At 34.4% G+C, this 11,757-nt stretch overlaps 1 protein-coding gene across 2 annotated transcripts; it reads left to right on the plus strand.

Moving 5' to 3' along the window:
• Positions 2,539 to 7,611, plus strand: LOC107630555 (vacuolar protein sorting-associated protein 2 homolog 2). Of its 2 annotated transcripts, none has more exons than XM_016333729.2 (11): positions 2,539 to 2,747; positions 3,034 to 3,078; positions 3,999 to 4,033; positions 4,106 to 4,156; positions 5,135 to 5,239; positions 5,337 to 5,408; positions 5,897 to 5,968; positions 6,709 to 6,789; positions 6,899 to 6,934; positions 7,043 to 7,101; positions 7,276 to 7,611. In XM_016333729.2, the coding sequence occupies exons 1-11, from the start codon at positions 2,714 to 2,716 to the stop codon at positions 7,340 to 7,342; spliced, it is 657 nt and encodes a 218-aa protein (XP_016189215.1). In that variant the 5' UTR covers positions 2,539 to 2,713; the 3' UTR covers positions 7,343 to 7,611. The 2 variants fall into 2 exon arrangements, with proteins under 2 accessions (XP_016189215.1, XP_016189216.1); XM_016333730.2 differs by having other exon boundaries at positions 2,714 to 2,747; positions 7,279 to 7,594.

Consider the following 11,757-nt stretch of genomic DNA (forward strand, 5'->3'; position numbering starts at 1 on the left):
CACAGCTCTAAACAACTTTGGGTACCAAGCAAGCAAAGTAATCCTAAAAGTAATCCTAAAAGAAATCCTATAATGTGTAATATTAATGAGTAATCAAGCAAGCAAAGTAATCCTAAAAGCTTTAGAAAATGCAGACTTAATTAAAGAACTTTATAATTCTTTTCCATAAGACACTTAAGGAAAGGCGAGGGAACAATGTGAGGATGATTTATATTATAAACGATAAGAAAGAAAGAAGAAGAAAGAAAAGAAAAGGAAAGAAAAATATTAAAGGAACCTCTGTCATAGAAGAGTAGCGAGAAAAGATTAAAAGAATCTAAAGAACCTCTACCACGGGAGAGAAGAGAGTAGGAATAAAAGAAACGAAAGAAAGAACGAGCTAAGATGATTATGTACCTGCTGAAAACGAGCAGAGATATGGTAGTGAGTCCACTGAGATTTGCTTCCAAAGATACATCGGCCAATTCAGGGGATGGTCGCACCTGTAAGACAGAAGTTGCTTACAGAGGTTATTACTACATACATTGGCAAGAGAGAGCCTCACCTGTAAGACAGAGGTAGCTTACAGAGGTTATGTTTGCATACATCAGCTCAAGAGAGTCGCACCTGTAAGACAGAGGTTGCTTACAGAGGTTATGACACTGGAAACCAAACTCAAACAAAGGTTGCTGAGTTGCGTCAGGAGCGGGTCAAAATCGACAGATGAGCTCATTACCTGCACTAGGGATAGACATGCATCATACTTGTTTGCGCATACTTGTTTGTGATTGTGTTTTCTATGATTTTGTGTGCTTGTGTTTGAATTCTGTGTTCTTTAATTGTTGAAATAGATGGTACCTTGTTGACTATTATTGCTGACCAAGTATGTATAGAATGAACTTAACTAACTGCCCTGATCCTACTAAGAACTCCCCAGTTCTTACCCCCTATTTCCACCCCTTTCAGCTACAGGTGCGAAGGCTTAGTGCGGAACTACAAGAACATAGAAGATTCTATTTACAAGTTGACTTGTTAGATTTTATTTTCCCCTCGTCATTTACTGTTTTGGTTTTTAGAGGGGTAGGAATTGTATTTGAGAATCTTTGAGTAAATCTATGTATATAATGTTACGTTGATATATATAATTTTGTGATTAGATGATTTAAAGTACTGACTGTTCGGTTTCTTGGTGAAAGTTTCATTCGTATTCGCAAAGGCTCAATATTAAATAAAAATAGTATAGAAAAAAAAGGTTTAGAGGTAAGTAACGTCTGAGCTTTTAGTACGATCATGAGGTGCTAAACGTTCGGGTGTTACAACCATATTGATGCAGAGGAAGATGATTACTCAATCTTCGAATGGGAAGAAGAGGAAGGTTTGGAATAATGTTGCGAGATTGTTGAATGGAGGTTCGTCATCCTCGTTGGAGAAGTTCACTTTAGCTTTCTTTCCGCGAATCTTACGAGCTTCTCTATCATAGGCCCTGGTGGCTTCTTTGGTGGTGTTGACGGTTCCAAGCCAAACGTGAACACTTTTCCTTGGATCGCGAATCTCTGCCGCCCATTTTCCCTCTTCACATGCCTTCTCAATCGCAAATTGAACCATTGTCTCAAGAACACAGGATCTTCCATGCGATGCCTCTGCAGTAGATCCCACCCCCTCTGCTGCTACCACCACCACCACAACCACAGCTACAACCAAAGCCTCGTTAACTACTACCTGATTTCCAAAAATGACATCGTTGAGAGGAAAAAGAAGAATAAAAAAGGAGATTAGGATTTTAGAAAATGATGATAATTTAGAAAAAGAGATGAGAGTTTTAGAAAAAAAAAAGAGAATTAGGGTTTTTAAAAAAGTTGAAATTAGAGATTTTTTAAATTATAAAAATTAAAAGTGGGTAAGTTTTGTATATGATAATTGTTAACTGATACGTCACTTCTAAACTTTAACTCTAAATAATTCAATTGGCAATTAGTCATTTTTGTCAAATTTTAAAATTTTTTAAAAATCATCTTGCCAATAACAAAGATCAGGTATTATAATTTTAACTTTATTCATTTTATTAGCGTAAATTACTTAAAAATTATCTTTTAGATAAACATTAATAACCTTTTGTTTTTCTCCATTTTTCCTCTCCTTCAAATTCATCGTCAAAATCAAAACTCATATGCCTTCATTCATAAATTACATATATATCTTCGGAATTGAAAAACGATTCATGGTCTAACAGTAAGGAAACAAACAAACGAAACAAAGAAATATTAAATCGTCTTTCATCATGAGTTTCTAGTTTCATATTTTAAGTTTCTTGAAATAATTTATTATTATATAACAAGAATTTTATTTAATTTATATGTTAAAAAATAATTTTTAAAATTTTTGTAATATTTTAATTTTTCAAAAATTTATTTTTCATTAATATTTTTTAAAGTTATTTTGTCAACTATCTGAATTTTTATGTATTATTTTGATTTTGATTTTGATGTGATAGTTTATTTATTTTTTATTTGTCACTATTTTAGTCTAAGGAAAGCTGCAACGGCTACTTGGATAGTTGGATGAGTACCGTTGGGTATTACGTGGAGACGCAGAACGCTCCCCAAAGCCTCCATTTTCTCTCTCATACAAAACACACATACTGTCCACCGTGCTAAGTGCTAGTCAGCTACTACTCTGCTGCTACTCTCCGTTTCAATTAGGGTTCTGCTCCTCTTCCATTCACAGACACACAACCATGAACCTCTTCAAGAAGAAAACCTCACCCAAAGGTCCACCTTTCCTTCCTCCTCATTTCTCATATCGTGTCATTCTTTCGTTTTTGCACTTTCTCCGCACTCTGAATTTTGAAACTCGCATTCAAATTCGTACCTTTTGTTTTTTTGAAAAAAGGAAATAAAATAATACATCTCTGTAGATTGTGAGTGCTGGGAAAAATTGGTTAGGTGGAAAATTGGAAATTATAAGCTTTTGATCAAAATTAGGAATTCAAAGATTTAGCATTGACCATCTGTTTGTGCATTTTTTTCACTCTCTTTTTTCTTTTGGGAATTATAGAGGCTCTGCGGACAAGTAAGAGGGAAATGGCGGTTGCAACAAGAGGTAATTACTTGGTTCGATGCTTATTCAATATTTTGCTGTTTATTTCGACTTGTATATTTTGCTGCATCTGTACTAAATTTCTTGAATAGATAATAGAGAGTTAACATGCTTTGGTATGTGGTACAGGTAAACAGTTGTGTTTTCACTTCAATGTGGAATCTTCCCTTTACCAGTTCTATTTCTTTTCTCCCTGGAATGAACTAATTGTTTCTTAAGATTGTTAAAGTGCACTGCAGAAACGTCATAAATGGAAATAATTAACAGAGTCCCAAAGTAGACATACCATTTATGCATTTAGCTGTCAAGAAAGTCACGATCGGTGTCTTCTCTTCTTTCCTTCCATATCTGAAAAGAATAATGAATATCGTGTGCGTTTTCATAATTAACTGGGGACAGAATGTGATGGGTAATAATAGTTACAACCAAATAGTTAGAGCGTGAAATGTGATCAAATTTTTTATGGGGAAGATATGTACAAGTAATATTTCCAATGTAAACTATTTATATTGATGATCAAAATATGGGTTTAAATTGGATATTTTGTTCTTCTAAATTAGTGGCTAGCTTACTATTGGTTTCCTATTGCTTCCAAACAGGAATAATATTTTTACGGATATGTTAGTTTTGAAATGCAACTGACTAGTTGTGAAAGTCAAGGTTTTTTCTTTTTAAAGGATGAGTAAGTTATTTTAAACCTATATTTTCTTGTTCAAAATCTTTTTTTTTGAATTTTCTGATATTTTTGTTTCTTAACTGTGGTTTTCCCCTGCTCCGATTTTTCTACATATCCTATATGTTCAGTCTTTGAGTATTTACCCTGACGCTTTTTATTCATCTGGAGGAACATTTGATATGATTATTTAATTTTAATAAGGTGTATTTCCTTTAAGATATTCTTTATTCACCCTTGTTTCTTGTAGGCATTGAAAGAGAGATAGCATCACTTCAGATGGAGGTACATAATACCGAGCAGAGACCTTATTCTGTTTCATCTTTCATTTGAGTTTAACTTCCTTGTGCATTACAGGAAAAAAAATTGGTGGCTGAGATCAAACAAACAGCTAAAACCGGAAATGAGGCAAGTTTTTCTCATTTTTATGTGTCTCACATATTTTTGTATGGTCATTGAATGTTTGATCTTGATAGCAAATCTTTGATCAGATACATATCTGTGTGCTTTGTATTGCACTTGAGTAGTACATTTGCTCCAAAGATGTAATGTTGTTCAATAATCCCACATGAATAGCCCAGAACTGGTCCAGATAATGCTTCAATTACAGATTTATTTTCATCATCAAATTTGGAGCATGTAGAGTTCTGAAATATGGTTAAAACGGTCACTTGAATGTGGCTGTTGTACAGAATACGATTTCTTAGTACACAAAGCTTTGATATAGAATTTCCAATGAAATTTAAACAGAGGAATCACATATATCATTGTTGAAACTTTGTCATTAGCATGTCTAATGAACAATTATTTATAGTTCAGAACTATAAAGTACTAAATCATATCTTCCTGGTCATTTTAGCCTTGGGTAGTTTTGATGTGCAATTTTTGTAGTTAGGGGGAAGTCATGAATTGCCTTTATTTATTTATTTTTGATAAATCATCAGTTGTCTTACTGTAAAGAAGACTTCTTTGGCTTATCACAAATTTGAAAGTGTTCATATTAGGAATTTGAAAGTGTCCATATCTGATTTTGTTATTTATTGGTTATATGATTCTTTTCTAGATTTACTAATTTTAGAATCTTCCATGTCTTGGACTAGTTCTTCTGTTCTTTTATGATGCCATTTACTTAACTTTCTAGGGATTTTAGAACTTCTGAAGACTCAATCTGAGATTTCAGTTGCTAGGTTCTTTATGCCTACATAACTAATCATTTCAGGATGCAATCGTCTACAACCAATTACACAACTAATGATTCCACAATATCAACTAAAATATAGCACACCTAAGCACACACTCAATACTCTAATCACAGATATGAAAAAATAGTTGGGAGTCACTGTTAGTAATATTATCAATCTCGAGTAAATAAGTGCATGGTTACAGGCTGCCACTAAAATCCTGGCTCGCCAACTTGTTCGATTACGACAACAAATAACCAATTTGCAGGGAAGTCGTGCCCAGATCAGGGGTGTAGCAACTCACACACAGGTATGCAAGAAGAGATAATATATTTTTTTTTATTTGTATCAAAAGACTTATGATAAGAAGTTTTCTATTTTGATTATTTAAAAATTTCCTTTTGTAGGCATTATATGCAAGCACTTCAATCTCAACGGGAATGAAGGGGGCAACAAAAGCAATGGCAGCAATGAACAAGGTCTGATACTTTGGATTCTTTTTATTACTTTTAATTAATGATTGCAATAAAAATTGTTCGGGACCTAAATATCTGATCTAAAATTCCTTGAGGAACAATTTGGGTTGTCACTCTATTTATCAATATGTTGTAACCAAAACTAAAGTGGAAGTTGGCTAGTTATTAACAGTATGTGCTATTAGTATATTATACACGATTAAACTCCTTTTTCTGCCATGACAAAAATATGAATGTAGTGTCCATATCAACAAAAGCCTGCCACCTTCCTTAACATCTAAAGGTCGAAAGATTATTTCCAAATTTTAACCATTGTTTATAGTTAAATACTAAAAGTGCAAATCTGTGTTCCTCAGACCATGATTTATCTCCTATCAATTAATTAAAAGTTCATAATGTGCTACAAAAGGTTGTGACAATAATAGATCTTTGCTAGAGTTTGTACTATGTGATCAAAATATACAGTAATAATTTTTTACTTCTCTTTTCAGCAAATGGCACCAGCAAAACAGGCTAAAGTGATTAGAGAATTCCAAAAGCAATCGGCACAAATGGACATGACGGTAATTTATCCGTTTGAGCACATTCCTGCATTTTCTTGAGAATTTTTCCTGCATTAGTGGTAGGGTTAAGAAATTTAGATAGGAAGATCATGGTTTGCTTTGCACACTGAATATTAAAGAAGGAACTATTTTTTCTCTCGGTATAAAAGTATTGTTGACTTAGTTGTGTGTTTTGAAAAATTTGAAATGCTTTCATATTTTTTAACAAGGGAGAGAATACTATACTTTTTTTTTTCCAAGAATTAGGCAACAAGCCTGCCATAAGCAATCATAAAAATTAAGAGTGGGTAGAATAGTCAACAGCGTTTTCTAGTCGGCAATCTGTGCCTAATAGTTAAAACAAATTTCATGTTGAGTGCCAATAAGTGAAGAACTTGAAGCAACAACAATGAAATAAAATTGAATTAGGAGTAAAGATCAATAAGAAAACAAAGAATTTTCTAGTTAAAATCAGAAATGTGTGATACCAGTAAAAGAGTAGGGGTAAAATACCAGAACAAAATTAGGAACAAAAGAGAATGAAGGCTGAGCTCTAGACGAAGTGTATTCTCGGGACTTCACTTTATGAAAATATTCTTCACTTTCTATTGAAAAAGTAAAGAGAGAACATCTGAAGAATAGAGGATCTCTGAAATATGCAAGAGAATTAAAATCAATAAGGCAAGCAGTGTTGACGCCGTCTGCCTGATAGCTTTTCTATTTATTTTTTGTGGTCAACTTCATCCTAAGCTTTTTTGCAGATTGAGATGATGTCAGAATCTATAGATGAAACTTTAGACAAAGATGAAGCCGAGGAAGAAACAGAAGAGCTCACTAATCAGGTGAATGTTATCCATGACCTAATCGATTATATAGCTTGCTATTATGATTTTGCTCATCAAATATTTCATTCCATGGAATGCCTAATTAATTTTCAATTATTTTTGACAGGTTCTTGATGAGATTGGAGTGGATATTGCATCCCAGGTTGGTTTTGGGCGCAATAATAAATCCCTTTGTCCTTCGCAGTCATTCTGTATATTTTCATTATTTTGCGAAATGTTGTCTCTGATGGGTATTCTTCTCTGTTGATAGTTATCTTCGGCGCCAAAAGGCCGGATTGCTTCAAGGAATACCGAAAATGTTGCTCCAAGGTACGCACACACTATTCGTATTTCCGGCAACAAGTTCTGGTTGGCTTGGAGAATTTTGTCTTATATTATAGATGCATTTATTTGTTGACTATTCACAACTCTTTTCTACAACAGAACAGTTTCTTTTATCGCGTTGTGCATTTTAAGCGACAATATTTATTTCTGTGCATGCAGCAGACCGCAGGAATCCCAAGATGTTGAAGATCTTGAAAAGAGATTGGCTTCTCTTAGAAGATTATAGAAGGACTATAAAGAGATCTGCTCATTCATGTGAAGAGGCTTGTAAAATCGTGAAGTTATAAATATATAAAGTATTGTATCACTCTACTTATGCGTATTTTATAATTTATAAGGGCTCTGGTGTGTGCAACTCTCAGCAGAAGTATCAGTAGCTAAAAGCGTTTATCTAATATTTAGACATTTCATAGAGAAATATGTGTGTAATTTATTTTGCATTTTTTTTTGTGAAATATTTTTAGATGAATTATCACAACTTTGTTATTGTGCATAGGATCTGACATGGATGAAAAATTACTACTATAAAATTACAACCATAAAAAAGATAATAAAAATTATATCAGATCTAATATTCTTCAATTTACCTAAAAGAAATTTAATATTCTTCAATTTTCTAATATAACAATACATTATAAATTAAGCTTCAAATTATCAAAGTTTAAACAATGTATGCAATAATTTTAATTTTAAAAATAAAACATCATGTGAATGTCGTACTTTGTATATTTTAAACAATATATGCAATACATTTTGATATTTTAACAACTTTTCATTTAAAATACATTCAAAATATCAAATTACAATATTTGTATCATAAAAAGTTGTTGCTATGGCAATGTTGCAATAGTTCTGTTCATACCCTGGCCCAAAACATAAGTCAGGTCCAAAGCAGAGAAAGCCCAGAAGATAGCTACAAAGAGGTCGGACAGAATGCTACAAAGTGATAACTCCTCCTGAAGGAGTTGTAACTAATCCCTACTATCTCTCACCTACTAGAAGAGAGATCTTAACAATCCCTAGAAAAAGGGGATGGTTATCCACCACCAATAGTGGAACTACTCCAACGGGTGTTATTGGCCCATCACCTATAAATACACTAACACCCTTCAGGTATACTTAAGTCCCAATATACTTAAACCTGCTAAGACCCTTGCTGACTTAAGCATCGAAGTGTTTTGCAGGTACCACCCCCCACCTTCTCACAAACAACTTGGACGACGGCTATTGGACGTAGGCTAAGTCGGAATCCGCTCCATTGAGGATTTGAGCCTCACATACAAGCCCAAAAGCAATTTAGTTTTAGGTAACCCTCGGAACATTGGTGTCGTTGCCAGGGACCTGGAATTCAACCCTTGATAATGGTGGATGATCAAAATCTAGAAGGACGAATTGCATCCAACTTCAGATAAAAAGATGGAGACCCTTTGGAAAACAAGTTAGAACGATGAAGAGAATCAGAGAGCCAACTCCCAAAAGAAGAGAGATTGAAGATAAACTAAGAAAACTGGAATCTGAGCCAAGGAAAAAAAAAGTCGAGATGACAAAGACTTAGTCTTCATTGGAGGGGACGATCTTTTCTCTAAAGAGGTCAGGCATGCAAAGGTCCCAAGAAATTTCCAACATCCCAACATGGATTCCTATGATGGATCTTGACAATGAGAATTATTGCCGGTTTAGAATCAATCAAAACAAGAATCAATTCGTTGGTAGCATAGTCCAAACCAACAATGAATTCTCAAAATCAAATGTTAAATTCAAAACATATAAACCGAGATCAAGAATAATTCAACCTCGGGTCGTTCTCCCTAGGATGCAATTGGAAGTGTTATGCTTTCGGTTGCGGAGGCAAAAAGGGGTTTGAAATCAAGAAATGAAATATTAAAAGAACTAAGAAATCAAAGAACTAAGGAATGAGCAAAATTGTGAATTAATGCAAGTAAAGAGAAAGCAAGATCAAAACTAGTGAAAATGCTATAAATGCAATAAAGAGCCTTGACTTGGGAATGAGAGTCCAAGGAATCCTATCATCGCCATAACCACAACTATGGTAATTATCATGAGTTAATCTCGCTTAGTTAACCCCAAACATCGAGGAGTAAGTCAAGCAAGCATAATTGACCTTGATCCCTAAGTCCTAGCCAACTTATCAAACTAGTTGATAAAAGGCTAGCTTTAATGGAAACAAGAGTCAACCAACTACCCAAGAATTACCACTAAATGTAAGACATTATGACTCTAGTATCCTAGGGACTCAAACCACAATCCAAGGTGGGGAAATCTACTCAAAATCTAAAGTTGGCATTTTCACAAACACCTTGTGTGCATAAAAGTAAAACATGGAAAATTACAAAGTAAAATGGAAAACTATAACCAACTATCAACAAAACCAAACATAAACAAGCAATCAAATATAAAGGAAGCATGAAACATAAAATTCATTGATCAAAATTTCAAGAAACACAAAATTGTAAATATGAACAAAGTAACTTGAACCAAAGAAAATGAAAATAAAACTGATGTAATTAAAGAGGAAATTGAGTGTATGATAAACCACTATTTTATGGTTTATCTTGTGTTCAATTGAGTAGTTTCATCAAGTCTTTGCCCACTTATTCATATGATTTGCATGATTTTACAATTCCTTCCTTGTTTTGTTCTATGGTTGAAAACTTGCTTCCTAGAAGTCTTTAAGTTGAGTATTTTAATTCTTCTTTATACCATTCGATGCCGTGATCTGTGTGTTAAGTGTTTCAGGCTTTATAGGGCAGGAATGGCTTAGAAAATGGAGGGAAAGCTTGCAAAAATGGAAGGAACACAAGAAACTAAGGAGATAACCAGCAAGCATCGATGTGCACGCATGGCTCACGCGTGCGCGCGACATGGAGAAATTTGCAGCGACGCGTGCGCGTGCCTTACGCGTACGCGCGGATTGGAATTTGCACAAAGACGCGTGCGCATGGATGACGCGTACGCGTGACACGCCAAGATGACCAGCGACGCGTACACGTGACTGACGCGTACGCGTGACTGACGCGTACGCATGACATGCGCGATCTGCAGAAATAACAGAAAATGCTGGGGGCGATTTCGGGCCGGATTTTGATCCAGTTTTCGGCCCAGAAACACAAACTAGAGCTAGGGAACATGTAGAGACTCAACACACATTCTCATTAGCATAGTTTTAGATATTTTAGATCTGAATCTGGAGAGAAATCACACTTCCTCTAGGTTTTCTTTTACATTCATAGTTTTATAGTTTATGCTTTTGCTTTGGATTTGGATATTGCGAAGAGTCATCACCTCCGTTGAAGTTACTATTCTAGTTTGTTTTCTTATTCCCTTATTATTCCATATTCTTAATTCTTGTTTAGAGTTACAATTGGATTATTTTGGATTTATTAATACAGAAAATTACTTTTACCTTTAATTAATTTTCAATCCCTATTTTATTTAAATTATCATGTCTCTTTTCTATTCCAAACTCCCAACAACGAAGATGGTATCCATGTCAATGGGGTAGACTCTCAACTTGACATGGGAGTTGATTAAAAGGAGACACTTGAGTTGGAATGCTCAAGTGATTAGTTAAATTAGAAGTTGTTGGCTAATTCTCTATTTACTAATGCTAGACCTTCCCAAGGGATAGGACTAGGATTTGCGAATAAGAGTTTGCTCAATCACTTGACTTTCCTTTTTTAGTAAGGGTTAACTAAGTGAAAACAACAACCTTTTTATACTACACTTGAGAGAATTCCAACAAGGATAGAACTTCCAATTAATCATTCCTCCAGTCAAGGCTTTTTTTTATTTGGAATAATATAAATCTCTTTTAACTTTCATTGCTTTAATTTACAATCATATGCTTGTCCCCATTGCCCAAACTCAAAATTTCCCAAAAAACTCCTGATTAATAAGATAGCACCCTTTTGTCAACTCATTAGGAGACGACCTGGGACTCATACTCCCAGTATTTTTATTCTAATTTTTGTGAAAATCCTTCTAAATTGATGAGCAGATTTTAGCTGGTTAAGAACTATACTCGCAACGTAATTCTTATATCAATTTCTTAATCGGTCGACGTCCGTGATGAGATATTTTGGAGGAAAAATAAATTTCTCCAAAAACACCCAAAACTAACCGGCAAGTGTACCGGGTCGTATCAAGTAATAAAAACTCACGGGAGTGAGGTCGATCCCACAGGGATTGAAGGATTGAGTAATTTTAGTTTAGTGGTTGATTTAGTCAAGCGAATCAAGATTTGGTTGATGGTTTTGTGACATGCAGAATTAAATTGCATTGAAGTAAAGAGAACAAGAAATAAATTGCTGAAATGTAAAGAACAAGAAATTAAATGGCGGAAGCTTAGAGTGCAAGAAATGTAAATTGCAGAATCTTAAAGTGCAAGGAATGTAAATTGCTTGAAATGTAAAGGGGATTGGGATGTGGATTTGCAGAAATTAAACAAGGAAAAATTAAATTGCATGATCCTTCCGTAACTCTAGATCTGAACCAAAAGATCAGAGACCCAGGACTCTAGATTTAAAGGGTAAAGTTAAGGAACAAATGACGAAGAATACAAGTAAATGAAAAGACGAAGTATAGGCCAAGTTAGGGTTAAGGGAAAGGGAGAAGACAAAT

This window comes from Arachis ipaensis, chromosome B03 (genome assembly GCF_000816755.2).
Source record: "Arachis ipaensis cultivar K30076 chromosome B03, Araip1.1, whole genome shotgun sequence".
In the NCBI taxonomy this organism is placed as follows: domain Eukaryota; kingdom Viridiplantae; phylum Streptophyta; class Magnoliopsida; order Fabales; family Fabaceae; genus Arachis; species Arachis ipaensis.

What these genes read in the sequence shown, in the direction of transcription:
- LOC107630555 (XM_016333729.2), top strand. Translation starts at nt 2,714, where the DNA reads ATGAACCTCTTCAAGAAGAAAACCTCACCCAAAG. An exon ending in CAATGGCAGCAATGAACAAG is followed by an intron (nt 5,409 to 5,896) that starts GTCTGATACTTT and finishes TTCTCTTTTCAG; the next exon opens with CAAATGGCACCAGCAAAACA. An exon ending in ACCGAAAATGTTGCTCCAAG is followed by an intron (nt 7,102 to 7,275) that starts GTACGCACACAC and finishes CTGTGCATGCAG; the next exon opens with CAGACCGCAGGAATCCCAAG.